The sequence below is a fragment of the Rhopalosiphum padi genome, chromosome 1 (genome assembly GCF_020882245.1).
Source record: "Rhopalosiphum padi isolate XX-2018 chromosome 1, ASM2088224v1, whole genome shotgun sequence".
NCBI classification, from domain to species: Eukaryota; Metazoa; Arthropoda; class Insecta; order Hemiptera; family Aphididae; genus Rhopalosiphum; species Rhopalosiphum padi.
In genome coordinates this window covers 60,663,022-60,686,138 of record NC_083597.1, presented here as the reverse complement: position 1 = coordinate 60,686,138, position 23,117 = coordinate 60,663,022, and the positions used below count along the sequence as shown (strand labels likewise).

The 23,117-nt window shown below is 26.8% G+C and overlaps 1 protein-coding gene and 1 long non-coding RNA gene across 6 annotated transcripts; one reads left to right on the top strand and one right to left on the bottom strand.

The window, feature by feature from the left end:
* Window positions 1-8,017: 8,017 nt before the first annotated feature.
* LOC132932411 (cyclin-L2-like) lies at window positions 8,018-17,021 on the bottom strand. 5 transcript variants are annotated; one of them, XM_060998779.1, is made up of 7 exons: window positions 16,831-17,021; window positions 16,487-16,731; window positions 14,669-14,853; window positions 9,840-10,230; window positions 9,595-9,776; window positions 9,432-9,521; window positions 8,018-8,910 (listed from the first exon to the last, which is right to left on the bottom strand). In XM_060998779.1, exons 2-7 carry the CDS (start codon window positions 16,718-16,720, stop codon window positions 8,799-8,801), a joined length of 1,194 nt encoding a protein of 397 aa, XP_060854762.1. In that variant the 5' UTR covers window positions 16,721-16,731; window positions 16,831-17,021; the 3' UTR covers window positions 8,018-8,798. The 5 variants fall into 5 exon arrangements, with proteins under 5 accessions (XP_060854762.1, XP_060854759.1, XP_060854760.1 ...); XM_060998776.1 differs by having other exon boundaries at window positions 16,822-17,020; XM_060998777.1 differs by having other exon boundaries at window positions 16,487-16,790; window positions 16,856-17,019.
* Window positions 17,022-20,054: 3,033 nt separating this feature from the next.
* On the top strand, window positions 20,055-21,349 carry LOC132917570 (uncharacterized). The gene is made up of 3 exons (XR_009660295.1): window positions 20,055-20,307; window positions 20,383-20,763; window positions 20,927-21,349. It is a non-coding gene; the product is annotated as an uncharacterized LOC132917570 (long non-coding RNA).
* The last annotated feature ends 1,768 nt before the right edge of the window (window positions 21,350-23,117 follow it).

Genomic DNA, 23,117 nt, shown 5'->3' with positions numbered 1-23,117 from the left:
AAACTGCAGTTAGAAAAATTTACTTAGACAAAATAAATGTCTACTATAACTAACTATATCTCAATTCAATATCGTTGTCTACGTTATTTAAATGTTGTTAAGTGAAATATCATCGTTATTTCATGTCTCTAACCGAACAAGGTTAGGTACTATTTAAATTACACTATATTATAGGCCATTGAATAAACATGCAAAATTATGTTTTTAATTTTTTTGTTATCCCACAATACCTGTTTAGTGATATATATTAGACAAACACTAATATGGTCGACAAAAAGTTTGAAGTTTGCGTGCTAAATTACGTAGGTACCTAAAAGGTTTACATTGTAACACGCAGTATATAACTAGGTACTAAGGTATAACCTCTCAACAGAAGAAACCAGATGTACAAACTGTACGTGTGTATTTATTTAGATCCCGAAACGTTGGATGGGTTATTATTTTAACTATAATTGTGTTGTTGTATGCTATTTTGATATGTTATTTATCAGACAAATATATCATTAAAGATAATAATTTTTACAAAATACAAGACTTCAAGAGCATTATTGTATGTAACACCTATACAATATTATGTATTATTTCGGTACATATTTTGACAGCAGTATACTGGTATAGTATATCACGTCGAATAAAGAGTTTCATGCCCAATACCTACTAGAAAAGTAACGTTTGATTAATCTTTCTGGTAATAATATAAATAGTTTACAATACATATTTAAAATAAAATATAGCCACCAAATTATCTAAAAAAAACATTCAAACAACTTAATTAATTTTACCGTCAAAATTGTTAACAGTATTTCACTAAAATTGGCAATTAATATTATTTAATATTTTTTCAATCATTATAATCACCAATCAGAATTAAAAACACTTAAAAGTTGAGCGTCTTGTTTTTTTGATAGAAATAAATGTATTTAAATTAAATTAGTTTTAAATTTTTCGACGATTGATCATTATAATTTAATTTAATATTAATTTACATGCAGGGAGATGAAAAAAACATTTATTAAAATAAATGGTAGTATTGTTAAAATGTCACGAATGGAATGTGTACTAATTTATACCTATTGCACTCATCCAAATATTGTGCTATAGGGTTGTATAAATGTTTGAAATTTAAATATAATAAAGTAATATAATAAAATTAAAATTAAATAAAATGTGGTGTACCACAAGGCACAACGCTTTCGCCGGTTCTATTTAATATTGAATTGAACGAAATTAAATTATTAAATCTAAAAAGCCATATAATAAGTTACGCTAATGATAGTGATGATACTGTACTGACCTGTATAGATAACACCTGGAACGAAGTGCTAAGATACATTGAGGACGATCTAAAATCAATTAATAACTGACTATGTAATAATGATTTGTTCCTTAACTTCAACAAATCAGCTATCATACTATACTCTTTATCTAGACACACATTTACCGCCAATAAAAGATATAAAACTCCATGAAAATAAATGTAAAACAAAAGACTCGTGTTCTTATAAATCAGTTATCGTAGTTAAAAACCATTAATATTTAGGTATTGAAATATGTTCTAACATGAAAATACAAATAAATTCTATGTCTAGCAAATTAAGAAAAATGATACACATAATAAAACAATTAGGTACGTGATAGATATTACCAATAAAGGAAATGAGAAATATATATTTAACACTATTTGAATTAATAATTACATACGGCATAATAGGATGGGGAGGGGCTTATGATAATGAAGCTAGTGCAGCTTTAAAAATTCCAAAATGCAATTATTAGGATTGCGAGTAAAAAAGATTGGATATATATATATCCAACAAAATAAACTATATAAAGATTTTAACGTTCTTGATATAAACAATTTATACATAAAAATTATTACCATATACTTAAAAAAACACAACCAATTATCTCCTATTAGCCATGAAGTTAACACTAGACAGTAGTAGACACGCAGCCAATAACTTCTTTAGACTGGCCAAAAAAACTGGATGCCATAAAGTATACCATTTCTTGAGAACTCAGATATATAACTTGTTGCCTATTCATATAATTAATATGCCTTTAATACCTTCTTTTAAAAAGCATATTTCCCTTTGGCTCCAATATGAATATAATGCGTGTAAAATTTAAAATTTAAAATATTGTATAATCTAATATCATGTTATTTTATTGTATTTCTATTTATTATGTCTTATATTTCAGATATATAATATATTATTAAGAATACTGTATACTTAGATAACCCTAGGCCTCCACACGAGTTCTCTCAGTGAGTCCCAGTAATCTTTTTGATTTAAATAAAAATAAATAAAATAAATAAATATAAAACCGAATATATATATATATTATTATATTATTATTAGATTATATTACATTGTATAAGCAATATTGAAATAAATAATTACATAGCAATTTTAGATAGTATTAATACATGTATTCCTTATATGGCTATATATTTGAGTTTACTTATTTAATTCTTTAATGATACATACTTTTAAGAACTAGCAGATTGTTTAATAGTTATGCAGTAGTCTCCAACCTACGACCCACGAACCGGACCAGCGCACCAAAGTTTTTTAACCGCGGCTCGCCTATAGCTTATTTATGTTTTGAAAATAATATATAATCTAGTACCTTATTCATTGTTTTTAATTTATTTAATTAGTTAAATAAAATGAATTTATCAATTTTTTCATTTAATGTTATGCATTACAACTTATTATAGTCATACTTATATACTATACTTATACTATAGCTAATAATAGAAAAACTCGTCGATTTATTTGACTTACAGTGTAGGTACTCGTGCAGTTACACGTCGGTCATATAAGACTTAACAATCGACTCCGAAATAACAATAATGCTATTAAACTCGTGATCGGTGGATTTTTCTAACTGCACAAGTATATTTTAATATAGTAGGTATATAATAATAAATCTTATCTATTCTATTCTTCAATTTCATTAATTCCTTATTCCTCAAAAATAGTATTCTGACCGCGATGAAAAAACGTATCCTAGATTTAGCCCGCCGTAAAAAAAGGTTAGAGACCCCCTATTTGTAACTAATGAAGTGTATTTAATAATAAACAATTAATTACCTTAAATCTGCTTAATAATAGTTGATAGGGACTCCGTTCATTCGCAGTAAATTTGACAATTGTTATGTTCACAAAAGGTGGGTTTCTATCAATCTTCTTCAAATGAAATACCTACTCGATTCTAGGTAGTAGGTAGTACTTCAGTACGTGATTGCAAGTACATATATATTAGGACATATTAGTAAATAGTTAAGATTTATTTGTTATGTTCTATTAAAAATAAATTTTGAATAATAATTGTCAATTTATATTTATAAATTATTAGGGGTAATATAATATAATGTGTGTAATAAATTTAATACCATTAACGAAAGTATGACATTAGAAATCGTTTGACTATCCGTCAACTGTCAAGGCGTCAAATAATAGGTTTTCAAATTGTAGTCCATGAGAACACGAATACTATAAAACTGACAGGCCGTAAGAGAAAAATATTTAACTATTCTTGCTTAAGTTTACGAGTTATCTCTAATAAATAAAAATGAATTAAATAATTATGCGTGTTCAAAAGTTGAAATTTGCCATCTTCCCAACTCTCTTCCCGGTAGATCATGATTCGTGGTTAGTGACTGTCGACTAATGTATCTACATTCTACATATCTACATGCGACGCGACAGATGACATAGCTTTCTTCACACTTATTCACGTTTGTTTGTGCACATTCAACGAATCAACACACTGTTAACAAAATATTGGTAATACCAAGGTGGAAAATACGCATAGTACCTATAGACGTAAATAACTATATATAACATACGGTAATACGGTATGATAAAATGTGCAAGTTGGTAGACAGTGTTTTCGGGGATTTGTTTTTTCATAGAGTAATAGAGTGATTACTCTATGGTTTTATGGTTTTATATATCTGTGCTTCTTAGAGCTGGAATTTCTCTCTCTTATGAACTTATGATAAAACCCAAGTTATCTCTAATTCGAATTGCACAACCTACGCCACTAAGTAAATTAAATAGATGATTAATCCATCTATTCTGAGACCATGCCCCCAGTCCTATCTTTTGTGTAATTTTATACGACTACAGGTGACGTATTACCTAGATCCTCGGTGGTAAACTAGATCCCCCATAAATTAATTTGTTCGTCTGTCAACTAAATCCCCTAGGGACCATCTAGATCTACATGGTTCTTTAGCCATGATTTTTATGATCGCCAAATTGATATTTTTCTCCGTAAAGCCAATTTACCAACATGGCAACATATATAGGTTTATTCATATTTAATAATATAACTTTAGGCTATAGCTTATTTAACTACTAATAATTTATTCATAATTTATTATATAATCCATTATTTATAGTTTATATTTTTATATTAGTTAATAAAATTATATTGTTTTTATAAATGGAATAATAAATATGAGTTTATTTTAATCTCGTACATAGTAAAAATTAAAATTAAAAATATAATAATATATATATTTAATAATTGGCTTGCATTTCACGTTTGATATTATTTTGTGTATAATTTTTATAATACAAATTACAATAGTTACATATATTAGCTACAGGACCAGTACAAGTAAACGAGAGTTTTGTCCTTGCGGTTTCGCCCCGTCAAAAAATTAGCTACAACTCATTAGCGCATAATTTATAAACAATGGAAACCTTTTTTTTTTAAATTAGTGTAGAAGTAGAACCATTTTATAAATTAATAATTATAGATGATGGAAAATTATTATACCTACTCATTCAACATTTCCCTTCACCCTTTATAAGACTTAGGATTTACTGAACAATTTATTCTGGTGTCATAGACTAGTGAGTAGTGACTGATGAACTTAATTAATTTAACTCTCGGCGTATTAATTTGTTTTGACGCATATGCAGATCATTTTCTGTCTTTCCTTTTAACGAGTTCTTTACAGTTTCTTATTTTTATTGATAAAATATGATGTGAATATGGACCATGGTTATTACATAAAAATATTTTGAAAATTGTACCACGTATAGAAAATGTTGTTATAAAACAAACTGGTTTTGCGTAAAAAATTGTGGTATTCCTTGATTTTTTTTTTTGTTTTTTTCCCCGATTATTTTGAAAAGTAGGTATTCGGAATAATTTTTTACTTTTCTCCCCTCCCCCCCCCCAAATACATTCAATTTTGAATTTTCTACTAGAAACCATCCACTTAGTGGAAAATCGAAGCATTTTCACTATTTCAAAATGTGATAACAAACAACAGAAAAAAATTAATTAATGAAAAATGGTACATTATACTGAGCTCCACTCAGTAGGTAACTAAAATATATATCTCATCATAAAGATGAAAATATTAAGGGACTAAATCAATTAAGTACATAAATATACAATTTTTAAACTATATATATAACAAAATCGTATATTATCACAGTTGATTAATTATTTATTTTTTAAAACCTAATTTTACAAGAACTTAACACTTACAAATAATTTTTACACAATACAAATATATTATGTATTTATAATATTTATAAATTATTAAATACAATATACCTACTCTATCCACGTTAAGATCTGCACACATGCACCGAATTGTGTGCAGGGATACTGTTCCATAAACATTTCACTCGTGATAATAGTTTTTTATATAGTCAATTAGTCTCTATCGGCGGTGACGAATTGGACATCTAGATTACCTGGCCACTAACAATGAAAACTGGTCAATGCGTAGAATGGTTCTTAATGTGAATAGAGTATACTATATTATATTTACCTACCTTTTTTTTTTTTTAATCAAAATAAATACCTATAATATTTGTTTTATATTAATATGATAATTTAAGAGTAGGTACGACGTACCTGAAAATAATAAAAAACAATACATATTGTGTAAATATGTAACAGGTCAAACCTGATTTCATGATTAAATTACTTTCTTCAAACACATAAAACTAACCAGTGTCCAGTTTAGGCTAATATAATTTATTTTTTTGTATATTGAAGTTCATGTTATAGAATAAACCTAAATAACCTTGGCTAATAATTAAAAATAAATAAAGCTTTAATATTATGTATTAATGATTATTAGAAGAGTTTTATAATTTATGTTATTGAATAATTATTTGTAAAAATAATATAAGTATATATAGGGGTATTCTTTTATCAAATAACACTCATTAATCATTATATAAACATTTATAAAAAAAAAAAATCTGTGTTTGAAAATATTTTCTATCGATACAATTTTTTAAGCTTTTACTTTTTGAATGACATGATTTTTACTTAATGCTATAAAGCAGAATATTTTTCGTTTTATTTCGATACATACAAATTGAAATTCGGACGAGTAGTTTATCAGTTAAGACAAATATGTTAAGTTTCGGTGAGATATGTATACGGAGATACCCTGCAAAATGTTGGTCTATTACTCTACTTACCAACATTTTAAATACTTATAAAGTTATAATTGATTAAATATTCGTTCAAACTTTGATTTTTTTGATTTTAACTCTGAATTATATTTTTCTTCAGAACATGAATTTAAAAATGTATATTGTCATTCAAAAAATTAAAAAATATTTTTCAAAAACGTTAATAGATTGTGAAATAATGAGTGTTGTTCAATACAGGAATCGTCCAGTATATTTTTATTTGTCGTATATTATTAACCTAGGCAATATTAGTTTATCCTGAGTTATGAACCTAAATACCTAATGTTAAAAAAAACTAGATTATCTTTGCCTAATTTGATTGGACTTTTTTAAACAAGGCCAATATAATTTATCCAGAAATCTGGTTTAGCCAGTATAATAATTTATATGTACAGTACTACAGTAGGTACCTACTAGATAGTAATCTAGTGTATTAAGTTGTATTATGAATATCTTTGTAATATTTTAAATATAAAATATAAGTATGTAACTAATTTCCTTATCCATTTTACTAAAATTTGAAATTTATATATTTAAAAAAACATTAAAAAAAAAAAATGTTTTTCAAAGATAATAGTCAATTTATTGAGATACTTATAGTTATAATATTATTGAATTTTTAATGATTGAGTGAAATTTATAGTTTAAATGTTTAAAAGTATAGCAAATTTTGTTAGATTTTTATAATTTCCAAAAAAATACCTAATTTAAATCTGATAATGATAAAGAACAAACTACTTGTTAATAATTTATATAATACAATGTCCATCCTGAATTGCTTTGCACAAATACATTTTACAGTTCCATCATTTTGTAATAAAATTGTGTCATAGGAATTATGAATATTGAATAATGAATATTCATTCATCATTTTTTTAAATAAATTTTAATCTAATGAAGTTCTTGTAAAGATGCTCCTAGCAGTATTTAGGACTTATTTAAGGGAGGAAATATGATTAAAATTGTTGATGCCAAACATCTTAGCATTTTATTACCTATTGATAAACAGAAAAATAAGACTATAACCATATACAAATATCTAAAAATGGGGAGGGGGGTCAAAAGACAAATAATATATTTTCCTATATGAGGAGCCCCCCCACCCCAATAAATATGTCACTAGTTCCTTGTACAAAAAGACAGAAAGTTACACAGTACTTGTATAATCCCACCAAAAAATAAATAAAAATTTATTAGTGATTAAGTTGGCCAATTTATTAATCCTCTTTTGCTAATTAATTCTTAGTGAAATAATTGTTTTAACTAATTTCTAACTATCCAAACATAATGTGTCGAAACACTAAATTAAATAAATTATAGTGATTCTAATTAGTGGTGGATTTTCAACAATTTTTTAGTGGAGGAGATGTAAAATAATATGTATTTCAAAGGTATTATTTTTATGATATTTTATTTTCATATTGAGCGTAGACTGTCAATTGTAGTACCAGTATCAACTGTCAGTGGTCAAATAAACATTTATACATTTCAATGGTATGAAATAAACAGAGATAGCATAATTTCCCCTTTAGAAAAAAGTAAACAAATAACCGATTACTGACGATTTTATTAAACTATAAATATATCACTGTTAAATAATTATTTATAATTTAATAAATAACATATAATTATAGAATATTTGAAATAGGTGTTTAAATAACTAAGTATAATAAATATATATATTGGTGTCTAGAGTCCTGTAGTATCTTTGAATTCTCCCTCTGTAAATCCATCACTGATTCTATATTCTTAATTTTATTAATTTTAACATTACATAAATGATCTTAAATTGTAAACAAAATTTGAAATTTTGATTTTATTATTAAATATATTATACAATAATAAATATTAACAAGGTATGTTCATCAACCAACTTGTTTTATCTAACTATTGAAAAAATATAAATTTTTAAATTGCGAATTTCATAGTTGGTAATTATGAATTATGAATTACCCTCATTTGTTCAAAATTTAATTAATTTCAAAATTGTTTTTTTTTTTCTGTCAATAATATCAATAAATAACTTTATAATGACTATTTTAAATGTTTTTAAGACATTCTATTTCTGTAAATCATGATAAAAAGGAGGCTATTAGTCAAACCTATTATATTACATTAATAAAGATACTTCATAATGGACTTAACTTATTTAAAATTTAATTAATTAATTAACACACACACACACACACACACACACACACACACACACACACACACACACATTATATAGATTTGAAAAAAATGTAATTGGTTTGAAATTTACTAAACAAGCAATGTTTTAATATAACATACTTTAAGAGTATATTATAATTTATAAGTATACAATTGTTAATATTTTTTACGATAGTTGTAGTTCCTAGATTTAGATTTAAAATTTTCATTGCCTCTATAATTTTTGTAATCTTTGTAGTCTTTATAGTTTCTGTAAGTAGGTACTAATCTGAAAAATAATTAAATGTAATGCATTAGAAAATCGCCTCAATTTTTTATAGAACAATAAAATATGTTTATGTTTTATCAAATATAAATATGGAATAAATAATATTTGTCATCATACTATAGTTAGGTTAAGAATAATTATTTGTCAACCAGCAATAGTAACTATAAATAACAAATGACAACATTGACTGTGTTTAGAAATTCAATCTTTGTATACAAAAGTGATTATTGAATTATTCTTAACCTGAATATATAGAGACTCGTAAATCATAATCTCAATTAGTCTTATACTTTTTAAAATATTTATTTGTTTATAGTTTACAAAGAAAACAAATATGTAATTTTGAATAAGATAGAATTATTTGTGAAATATAACTAATCACTCGGTTCAGAATCTAAAAATATTCATAACAATCATAAAAACTATAAAATCGATTAGTTGTTAAAAAGCACTGTACTTAAAATAATATTATTAGTATTTGCATGTTATAAAATTAGAAAAATTAATTTTATTTTTATTACTTTCTTTTTTTTGATTTCTTTAAATGTCTTGGACTTTTACTTCTAGACTTAGTTTTCAAAGGCGTTCTACTTCTTTTTTTTATTGGTTTTCTATAAGATAAATTTAAAATAATTAACATAATATATAAGTGTGTGTATGTAGAACTCGAGAGAAAATGCATACTTATTTGGGGTGATTGAACTAATATTTTTTGGGATAGCAGCAGTTATTCCATTACTGGGATTAAATGTTATTACTTCTGTTTGTACTACTGAATGAGCAATAGCTTCTTTAGCTTGCTCCTTAGCATGATCATATTCTTTCTTTGATTCTTCTACACGCTTTTCTAAAACTTCTGTGATAATCTGAAAAAGTAACATCAAACAAATATGATTATACTGAAGCACAAACTATAATTTGTTACTCACTTTTGGCCTAAGATAAAGTTTGAGTATTTTACGACAGATGTCCTGGATGTCTGTTTCATTTGAATTGAATAAAGAGTACCATGCTGGACTTTTTGGCAAAGGTATTTTTAATTTCCTAGCCGATAGATATATGCAAGCACAAGCAATAGTTTCTGGATCAAATTGAACAAATACATCGGTTTGTAATGAATCATTCATATAGTTCCAGGACATCTGCATTATTGATTGGTGTTTTTCAAAGCCAAGTGCCTGTAGGTACATTACAATGAGTTTATGTGGGTGTTTAACATGTACACAAAAGCCAAGCTCCTTGAGCACACGTCGTTCCGCTTTTATTACCTGCGTCTTTTTCTGAACATAATTTTGATCAAGTACCAACGGTGTAATTAATCTGCAACAGTGGCGGGGTAATTTTTGTCTTGTTTTGAACTAGTGATGACATGGCAATACCATATTAAAACAATAAAAAATGGACAGTATGATCAACCACAACTGACTAAATGTATTATTTATTTAGAAGAACTAATTGTTATAGAAAAATACACTACTATTTATATTTATCAATGAATAACATTCTTATAAATAGTTATTGTTAATTTAATCTTCATATTTAAATTCTTAAATCTTAATAATTCATAGAATACTCCATTTACTTAAATGTAAAATTATATTAACTATTGTTTTTATTTTATACATTATTATATTTTCTTATAGAGAAGTTGCCACTTAATTGACTATTTGTCTATTGAACTCAAAATAAACCGATTCTGATTTACCAAGTCATAAAAATTTAAATATATACCAAAAACCATAATAATTTAATATTATATATATTTTTAGTATGATATTAATAATAAATGAAAAAATCAATCTTTTCGCTAAAAACATATTGAATACATTAAATATTATGATGTATAATATAATTAAATCTAAATCTAATAATATATATATATATATATATATATATATATATATATGTACTAAACACAATACTAAATATTACATATTCAAAAATAATTAAGTTTCTGATTATATGAATTAAGATTGCTTAATATTAAAGTCATAAGTAGGTTAAATGTCATAAATACTAATCCAAAATACATTTAACATCTTTAAACATAATAATTATCAGACCCTTAGATAATTTAACAACTTTTAAATTTGTCATGTATTAAGTTCACTTCAACTTTAGATTTTATAAAATTCTTTTTAAAGATTACAAAGAGAAGTACCTTATAAGATGGAGAATAATTATGTTCAAATGGTTCATAACATATTCAAATATGATTTGTTATCTTGAATCTCATTGTGGAAATAACAGTTACCTTAGTCTGTGAAATTCTTTAATTGTTTAGTACAAACTTTTATGATTAAGTATAATTACTAAATAGAGCACATAATATGTTATGTACATTGATTTTATACTTTACCTGTTGTTTTGATAAATAATAAATTAATATATAATCATATATATATATATATATGTTTATATATACATAAATATATTGAAAAACCCTAACAATTTTTTTTAGAGGGAACCTCTTAGCTTATTTTTGATTAAATCATGTTATAATATAATTTTTAAAAGGTCCAACAGTATTCTTGACGTGACGACCATCAATTTCAATGTGAATCCACCACATTCGCTTTCCTCTCCACAATTCAAACCGAGGGTAACTCACCCGGCAGTTAGCTGTGGAAAGTATCTGCGAAAACGCAAGTTATAAAATAAATTTTGTGCGTTATATTTGCAATTGAATTAACATTAATAAGCATTGACTTTGTTGCATTAGACAATTTACAAATAAAAATAAGTACAAAACAATTGCAACAAAATCAATGTATTTTTGTTCACGTTATAGTATTAAGTCAACATATTGTAACTTTTTAGTAACTTTATTTTAAGTATTTATAAGACTACGAAGTGATTCACTAAACAACTAAACATACTCACCCCCATTTTTTTTTTTTTAATTTGCATTTATTCACAAATTCTCAATTGTGTGCTTTTTAGACTACACAGATGATTTTTTTGATACATTTAAATAAAAATTAAATTTAATAAAGTAGTTTATAAACTTTATATATTAAAGACATAAATCCCTGACAATATAGTTAGAAGTGTTTCCTAAACTGAGCGATAAAACTATCAAGAGATGGCAATGGAAGTTATAATATCGATTGAGGGGCATTACATTATAAAAGTGGATGATGGCTATTTCTATGTTAATTTTTTAAATCTGAATTTTCCTTCAACAGTCTTATTACCATAATGCTGCACGACTAATTGAATGTTATATATAATTAATAATTATATATTTTAAAAATAATTATTATTGCAGATTACTATCAATCCACATTGTATTGAGAATGTTTTTTGGAAAGACATCAGCACATTAATCTCATTAGGATAATATCAATTTTATTTATAATTTACATAATAATATTACACATAAACAATAAATTAATTTGTCATTGCATACTTAAAATCTTTGTACTTTTTTGGACAAATGTTTAGGAACTACTGCAACTAAAATAACATTGTCACGCAGACCAAAAAATGGAAACTTAAAAAAATCTAATCAGGGGCGGTGTACAATTTTTGAACATAAAAGGAATGTTGAATAAAACAAGTTTGGGAAACACTGGTTTAGAAGATTTGAGGACTATGACGGTTTTAAAATTAATAAATAGTTTTGGTAAATATAACTTGTACAAATATATAATGTTATAAGAAAATATATTGTTATTCTGCATTTATTCATAGCTAAATAAATATTAAAAAATTTAAGAATTATGCAATATGCGACTGCTGTAGGATATCTAAAAGTAATTAAACATCTAAGATGTAAGTAATTTAAAACATCTTAACATAAAGAAAGAAAAATTAAATTAAATTCTAAGACTTAAAATGTGTAAATGGATTTTAATGTGTTTGATCTTAGAATTTACTTAAGTTTCTAAATAAAGGGTACTGTTATATTTATATCATGGTTAATAATATAAATGAATGCATATTAATAAGGTATTAAAAATGGTGATTCATATAAGTGTTTACCAGTGGTGCCGAGTTCAATTAAAAAAGGTGGTTCAATTCTCACAAAATATCACCCACCCACCTAAAATTCATTATTCAAAAACTTAAGAAAATATTTAAAACACAAAGCCTACTAAGGCCTACTAAGCTACTAAGTGTCAGTTTTACCAAATTATATAGACCTAGTCACTCAGGTACCCAACCCCAATTTTAGGTGGTTCATTTGCACCACCATAAGTACGTACTTGGCGCCACTGGTGTTTACATTCGTTATTTTGAAAAATGCTAACTTTATTAAAGATATTTCTTTTACATAATTTGATGTTAATTCATTCAAAACGAATTTTTTGAAAATTCTACTTTATTATGCACAATATTTAATAATTATAATTGTTTAACCTTTTACTTTTTAGAACAGTGGTCGGCAACCTTTTTAGAGTCTCAGGTCATATTCATGAATTAAAAAGTTCACAGGCCGGATAGAAATAAAAATTTTACATTCTTAAATTATTTACTATGAAAAAAAATAAATACTGTCTTAAATTTTGAAATTATGAAATTAATAAAAAAAAATTTTGTCGTTTAAAATAGCGGCGCAGACCGCCGATTGCCGACCACTGTTTTAGAATAATAACACATTTTTAATTTCATATTCTAACGCAAAATATTTTTTTGGAACATTAAATACATAAGAATTTAATAGTAGTGAATACTTTAATTAGTAAATTGCTTCTCCGAAAATTTGATTTTTATAAATTTAAATACTCCAAATAGTATTTTTTTTCAGAGTATAAAATTAAAAATGTATAATGTTATTCAAAAAAATAAAAACTTAAAATATAACAATAATAAAACAGTAAAAATGAAATGAAAATTTGTAAAAAATTATTTTTAAACAATTTCATTTTTCAAAATAATGGGTTTAGGCACTTAAATGAATCATCTGGTATACTTAATAAAATAGAAAGAATAATTAATTTAAGAATATTTATTTAACCTATCAAAATAATTTTATTATGGGTACATCTAGTTTGAGTGATTCAATCCTAGATAATACACGCCAAATATATATATTAGAATACACAAATATGATATTTTAAACTGAGTTTTGAAATATTTTAACAAAAAATCAATAAATTTATTTAGTTATTTTTGTATTGCTCTTAAAATTAAAATCATCGAATATATTTACTGATTATACCTATATAAATATATTTTGATACCAATGATAATGTTTAACAGTCAGTAATTAAAAAACTAAGTTTAAAAATTACTCATGATTTATTTATTGTATAATAAAAATTAATTATAAATATTGCAGAGTATAGCACCCACACCATCTTTTAAACTGTGATTTAACAAGTAATGAACTTAAAATATTTCTAGACTTCAGACATTTAATCATACACCATAATATAGGGTTAGGATTTGTACTTAAATAGTAATTATAATTAATCACATTATACTTAGAAAGCATTAATTTATTAAAGTTAATATTTCAAGTTTGTGAAAATTAGTAAAAAAATATGTTAAAAACCTAATTATTAGACAGTAAGGCGTATACTCTAACTCCAATGTTAAATAAGTACATTTGAAAAATAAAAGATATTTATTATTTGAGATTTAAGTTGAAATGTATATTTTAAATGTCGAAACCTTAAAAATTAGAGATTTCTAGAATTTGTGATGGAAGCATACGCTAACAGATTAGTCAGTTGTGATTAAAAATATTAAAACATAGTTCAAATAAAATATATAATAATAGTATAAAAATAAAATAACTTAAACTTACTTTTGATTTAAAACTTGACGGATATGATGATAAACATTAATAACATCACGAATACGTCGCGGTGATTCCTCAACTTTAGAGGCTAAACATGTGCATGCCATTGCAGTTATTTCCATTGGATAGCGAACAAAAGATTTAGTATAGTAAAATCGTTGAAACAACACTTGTCCAGTTGCCATTGCAACCTAAATAATAAAAATCATATTACAAATAATGTAAATAACAATTCCTTGATTAAGTGCACACATAGGAGATAATGTTGAGAACAATTAAAAAAAAATTAAAATATAGTTCAATTTAAAAAAGTTGTGAACCAAAATCAATAATATAAAAGGTAATATGTATTTCGTTAGCACCCTATAGGCTACTACTGCACCATATAAAATGTATAATTCCTCTTCCTCACCAGCTAACCATTAGTTATATTATATTTTGTTATACACCATTACAAGACTTTCAAATAAGAGTAAATAATAATCATATTTATATTATTATTTACAATTATGATAGCATATTTCATTATTAAAATTTCATAATAACACATAAATAAACAAAACAGAATAAGATAATTTTTTAAAGATCTTTAATTTTCACACTTTTTACTTGTTTAAACAACGGTTTTTGGTACTAATTTAATGGATGCCAAAAATTAAACTATGAATATACAAGAAAAAACCTTAATAAAAAATAATTGGTTAGTAGGTATGTAAAATAATTGGTTTTTATAGGTTTATTAAATAATTGTATGTGTTAATTTCAAACAACTACCAAATTAAAATTCAACTAATGAGTCAATTATTCAGAATTACATTCCAATATTATTTTATCATATTTTATCACAAAAATAGCATCCAAAGTTATGCATTTAGGCCCAATAACAATTACAGTGTATTTTCGATTATACGCGAAATAGGATGGCAGGGCATCCACGGATAAGTAAATTTTGCAGATAGAAAATATTTTAAATTGTATAATAAAAAATAAATTGGAAATTTAAATTTAATAACCAAAATTGTAATATTTTGGTTAATATGTTTTAACATAGAATAATGTATCTCCAATGATACGGGATGCACTTTTTTTTTTCATTAAACGTATTAACATTTACCAAAAAGTATTAATATGTATTAAACAAGCGCCATTGTATTTTGAGTAGTTATCGAGTAATCGGCTAACACAATTCACAACCCAATTAAACCGATAATGATGTATAATGTAAAGATATATTATATTTTTTTTTTATACCTATAGGTATGTAGATGATTCCGTAGAAGACAATGGATAATCTACAACACGGATAGTCTGCTCGAGGATAATCGAGAATAGTACCTATGTTATTTTTAGGAATGTATTATAGTCCTAAAGCAAAAATATAAACAAATATTGTGATGATTAATAGTGATTTTTCATGTGTACTTTATATGTACTTAATAATTCATCATTAAATAATAATAGGCAGTTACTTGCACGTAAATTTGTTGAAAATGTTGTCACCATTATAATTGATAATGAAGAATTTATTTTCTATCATCAACAATTAAAATTAGCAATATCTCAAAGTCACAATGGAAAATTAATAATTATATATTTAATAGTTTTTAAGGTTGTTTGCAACACCTACTTTTGGGAGGGGGCTAAAAGCTGAGCCCTCAATGATTTCTGAATATGTATATCAAAGATATGTATATATTATGTGTAAGTAAATAAACGGAGTTAAGCACACGTCATACATTAAACCACACCAGCTGTCATCCATCATTACAAATATACAACACTTCCTATGTAGGCATGATGAAATTTATAAACTAAAAATTTCACCTGGGGAAGTTTGAGCAGCATACCAGCGGTCTGAATCCACTCACAGCCAACGATCCTTAGGTCGACTTCGGTTTCAAAATCTAACCCGTCGATCATAGACGGTGTGGATGTGAGCTTTTCCTTAGGCAAAAGTACGTTACTTAGAGTCAACAGCACTTTAGTCGGTTGCTTCAATAAATGGCTGTCATGTGTCATGTCGGTACATGTCATTGTCATTGTTTCCATTTTGCACATCACCCACGCGCCTGTAGAAGTTGTGATTTCGTCGTTAACGATCTACACGCTATTTAGAAAAATAAACAACCTAATACAATAATTTATATAATTATACAAACACGAATTACGTCTAGAACAACGATATTTGCGTACAGTTATACTTCGGTTAAATCATAATTATAGAACAATCGTGTAACAATTTGTCTATAACGGTTAATAAAAATAAAATATAGTTTAGCTTATTGCTTAAGTATATTTTAATTCGTTGGTTTTAAGAACTAAGAAATAAAATATTAAAATAAATAATAACATGATAAATTGATAAAGCTGTTTATTATTTTTCTACATCTGTGCATTTATCTGAGATCGTGTTATCACTGTGTTATCAAGCTTTAGTCAGAGTTTCCAAATAAAAATGCCATAAACTCATACACCGTTTAGGTGGTATAAGGTCTATGAATATACATAATAAAATATCCTTGTTAGAATCATAGAGTACTCTATGGTTAGAATAGATTAAATTCATTAATTTTGTTAATAATATTATTATTTATTATTCTGTGCCTTTGTAGTAAAACTATAATATTGTTCTGAGGTATAACAATGTTGAATCCCCGGAATAAAAACCCCGGCGAAGAACCTCAGAAAAAAGATCTACACTTCAATTTTTTAAATGCTAATTACAAAATTATTTATAATTAATTAAATACATATATAGGTTTAAATAAAACAAAATATATCTTATATAAATACAATGTCACGATAATACATATTCTAAAAATTAAAATTTATCAATTTGAAGTTTTTATATCTTATACAGTTATACAGTATATACTATATTGTTAAAATATTAGAAAACGCGATATTTTGTTCCTTGGATTTTTATTCCGATTACTAACAATGTCTTAACCTACCTTTTGTTCACACATTTGACTATTTGAGACGCCATGTCATATGGATGGAACGTAGGTATATTCGTATATAGCCCTCAATAGCCAATAGTAAACTATTTGCACTCGCACTCTTTAATAAGGTACATTTAATATTTTGATATTGAGCCAAGGAAGCAGAAGAGCATAAAATTTGGACTTAGATAATAAATTTAGAAACATTTAGGATTTACATGACATAGATAATACATGATGATAATAATAAATAATAATAATTCAAAACCCTGGTGAAGCCAAAGGCGCCGAGTACAAGGTGGCTCGGGGGCTGCAGTCCCCAATGAGCTTGATAAGGTGGAGCTCAGCTCCCCACGATTCTCAAATTGTAAAATGCCCTCAAAATACTAATTTTATTCATAATAAATTTTCCCTTTGCAGACTTAAGACCAGTGCTGATTTGGAAAAAAACTAGAAGGGGGACTCAGTGGATGTTGGATGAACACAAAATTCAATATCACATTACTGTGCGAAGCAAAGCCCACCACATAACCTTCAGCCAGTAGCCACCCATAATCCCCAAAAATTATTACATTTATTATATAAAAATATTTAAAAAAAAAAACATTATTAACAACTTATTATAAAAAAACACTTATTTATTTATTACACATCATCCAACGATATTATAATTTAAATTACGATTTATAAAGATATATAACATGTTATTATAATAACTCCATCAATACACCTACAAAAAACTTATCATGTATTATTATTTATTACCTATAATATATATACACCAATACACCCATGTATATAGACATTGTATTGTGAGTCGTGAGACACAAACGTCGTCGAGAAACGATTTTATGATTGAAGATATAAGTATGACGTACAAATTTAGCTACCGAGAACAACAAAAATAATATAAATATATAATGCAATTTAATGAATAAAAAACAAAAACAGTATTGTACATTGACAAATGGGCTTCGAATCAAACGTATATTATATACGTGTACATTAAAGCAATAACAATAGAATAAATATCACGTACATTGATCGGCGTCCGCGATCCTATGTGCGAAAATAAAAAGAATGAAGAAAAACGTCGGGGGGACTGTTGTCGGCGGTCGTACGGCGAAAAAATCGTATATACGCACGGTTTCAAAATACGCAAACTAGGTACGCGAATACGAAAAGAACGTGTTGAAAAAAACTCTGGAAAAGTCTTAAGATCCCGTGAAAAGTTTGTACATAATAAATAATTGTTTAATATTTTAACTTTTAATTTTTTGACCGAGAGGGGGTATTTTTCCGTTCGGTATATTCACGGATAAGGTTCTAGATTCTTCTTTTTCTTTCTATTATTCTTATTCCTAATCTTATTATTATTATTAATATTACTATTTTTATTATTATTATAATTATTTTTTTCTCATAATAACTTTTATTTAAATTGTGCGTTTATCGGCGATTGCACTATTGGGGTTTCTACGGTTTCTTGTTATCTGTCACAGAACACGATATCAGTCCTGTGTTATCGCTAATGAATCGGGTATAAAAGGCCCTGCAAAAGACCAGCATTCACAGTCACTGTCTTTCCTCCGTCGTAGCAAGACCCACCCCGGGCAGACTTGCGCGACTAGGAAAGGCATTTAGTGTCTTTATTTTTTGACTTTTAGTATATTATGTTGCCAGCACATTATACTGCCGCCTTTACTCGCATTATTAAATAGTAATAGTATAAAATTTTATTCATATCTATTATTCGCAATTTCAAACATTTCAACATTTCCTAAGCTCAAGTTCTGGTATGCACAAACAGCATTCGACCTCGGCCCTGTTCCGCGGCTTATATAAGTCTGACACCTTTTGAGCAGTGTTTGGTGTATTGCGTTTGCGCGAACACTGATCGTTACATCTGTATTAAATATTTGCGTTAGTACATATTTTTCATATTTCATTTTTTTTTTTTTGTTCCCGTATTATGCGATAAACAGTCACTCTTAGGAATACGTTATTCGTAAGTGTTCAAGTATGTTTTCCAAACAGGACTTATATTTGTAAAACCTTGTTTCCCTGTGCATATCGTCATTGACGACATGCGCAGGGCTACGGCTGGTTGCGTTCCGCAGAAATGACGATTCGCGCGTACGTCAGATCTAGTGAGCAGATGGCACAGTTCCAGTGACTCGTCAGAGTTCCGCGTTACGGGTGTATCGCTCTCGTTTGAGCTGCCCGTCTCGTGTGCCGCTGTAATGATCTGACAACGCGTGCGATTCGATTCTGATCCGATTATTCGGTGGCTGTGACGTCGTTGAATGACATACGAATCTGTTCGAAACATTGTACACATTATGAAAACGTTAATTTATTTTTTTGGTAGTGTTTGTAAAATTGTAACGTATAATAATTGTCTATTATACAAGATCTTTTTTAGTAATACAATACATCCAGGTTCATTTAGTTAAGTTTATTATTTATAAACACTTAGTTATGAATATTTTTTTTTATATAGATTTCCTATAAAAAATTAGCAATTAACTCAACTGTAGCCAATCGATGTTAAAAGCGAATTAGTGTAAAATTTGTTGAAAAAACACTCATAGATTTGACATATTGACATCTTCTTTTATATATTATTTTAATAAAAGTGAAAAATAGTTACGTTCAAAATATCTAGGATCGCAGCGGTCGCATAGAAAAAAGGTCTAGGTGAGGACGCCGCAGTCTAACGATTGATTATATTAATCACCCATTATTATTAACTAATTTTTCTTTTTTTCATAGTCGATACAAATATACAATTATTATGGCTCTAATAGGTTATAGCCGTTATAGGTATATTTTGCATCAGAAAAAAATAATAATTTACAAATTCACTACATCAAATGTTGCGGTTTCCAGCGTTCCGTTTAAATAAATAAAAGGGGTACGCTACAGAAAAAAAGAAAAAAGAAGGCGGACTCCGTCCCCCCACGTCCTCTCCCAATTCAAGCACTGCTTAAGATATACATAAGGAATACTATATGAAACAAACACGATTAAATGATATTTCCATTCTTCATGTTCACCGTGACAATAGGAAATAAATTTACTATTTAGAAAGTGTTGCTACTTTATTAATAATTGTAAAGTGCGGAAAAATACATTTTCTATAATATAAAACATGTAACTTTCAAAATTAAATTGGCATTTTTAAATTTTTGTTTTGAGTTTTTTTATGATTTAATTGAAATTGCTAATAGTATTAAAATGTTATAACATACAAAACAAAAAATAACTATATTTTAGTAATTGTTTAACGATTAGTAATGTTTTTGTAATTATTTAGGTAAAACTGTACACGTGTTTATAAAATAGTGAGCCCCCCATGACATTTTCAAAACCCAACGTCTCTGGGCGAAGCAACCGGTTACTCAAATTACGGAAAAAAACAAGGAAAAGAAACCAAGAAAAAACCACGATAAAAAAATCAAAATTTTATCTTTTGCTATACTATAGGTTTAGGTATGTCATACAATATTTCATTAGAAATAAGTTTTAATTTTCTAATTAAAAATTTAGATCAATAATCCAACTACCCAGGTATTCTATTTGTTGAATACTTTCGTAACCAAATGTATATATTTTGAATAATTAAAAAATATGGTAATGGTCTAGTTAACCTCCGCCACTTTAGTTGACGCCCGTCACTTATTACATCTCTCGTGTCTTGTGTTTTCGATGTTATAATCAATAATCAATAATTAAAAAAAAAAAATGTACTATAGTTATTTATTAAACATTTATTAATTATTTATTATTATACATTTATACATATATAATATATCAAAATAAAAATAGATTAATATTAATAATATAATAATATGCAAAAAATAATAAAAAATTATGCAGGTGGCCAAAATTGCTATGTTCTTCACTCCTTCAGAATTTCTTTAAATGGATCACGGCCGTTTATAATTTACTTGCCTACATAAACTCTGACAAATAAGAATCTTGGAAGTTCTCTGAGTGAATTATCGATAACGACACGGAATGGAGGACCCGATTTGAAAGTACGAGCTTCGTGGATAGGGAAGGCTAGAGAATTCGATGTGTATTACGGAATGGTTTTAATGGCCGACAAACCCCAAAGAAGAAGAAGTTGACTGAATGACTGAGGCACCCGCCGCTGATAGGTACTTATCTTATATCATTCATTTTATTTTACTATGCAAATTTTACCAAACATTATTCTTCTTCTTCAAATATCTAATTAGGGAATTTCACACGAATACATAACGTATATAATTTCGTATCTTTTTTTATCTGCAGTATATACATTATATACATTATATATTTTATAATACCGAACATACGAGTGATGAAGTAGTGCGCGTCAACTAAACCGTCTAAACCAGTATCAAAAATATATAAATTTTTTTATACATACCTATTTAAAAATATATAAACTTTGGTATCACTGTTTTGGGCAGAGCTGTGTTAAGAGGGGGGGGCAAAGGAGGCAATTGCCCTTGGGCACCGGTCTTGTAAAAGTAAGGAGGCATCTTTATTTGCGCTTAATATGCTTAATGCCTTAATAGTTAATACCCATAGTGGCTATGGCATAGCCCCGAAAACCAAATATTATGTTATAATTTTATAAATACTCGTAATAAACAAAACCATTGGTGAACGATAACAAAATAAATCTATTTAGCCTTTCTCATCGATAATTCGTTACAATTTTATCGACTACCGTAGTCTGTAGGTACTCTGTACTGACTACTGATTACTGACTATACTGTGTATTACCATTGTCCATTGATTATAAATAGTAAATAATAAATATGTATTATGTACAGGGCCGGACTGGTCTGGCAAGTTATCGAGTAAAATTCGGTGGGCCGCTCAAATAAATAGAAATCAATTAATACAATTTAAAAAGAAAGTTGTAAATGTTGTAATAAAATAAATGCTTTATTCCCTAATATTAATATATTACAGAAAAAAATAGTATACAACGATAGAACCACAGTAAACTTAAAATTATATCCATTTTAATCAAAGACAAAATGTGTATTTCTTAGTTGTTATCTATGATTAACTATTATTACTATTATAGTAGGTATTACTATTGCAAAATAAACTATAATATATATGTTTAATGTTTCTACAATTTACTTTTGAATAATTGTGTTACAATAATTCTCTACGTCATATTATATTGTATAGGAAATATCTCACTATGATGTTATGCTTAAAATGCTTAAATTATTATTAAATCTTGAATAATCAAATAAAATTGCGGGGAACTAAGCCCTTCCTAAGTCTCCCCTAGTTGTGCGCTAATGCTAGTGCTCTTACTACTCTAGAATTTAGAGTTTTAGACTATTTTATTACTAAATAGTAATACGATATACCATTTATTTAAAATTTTAAATACTACATACAAGTGTTACAACTTCTGTGATATGTATATACCGTGTCATCGTTTAGTCGTGTTGGCGATACTGCAAAATGACGCGTTCAACATTTATAGT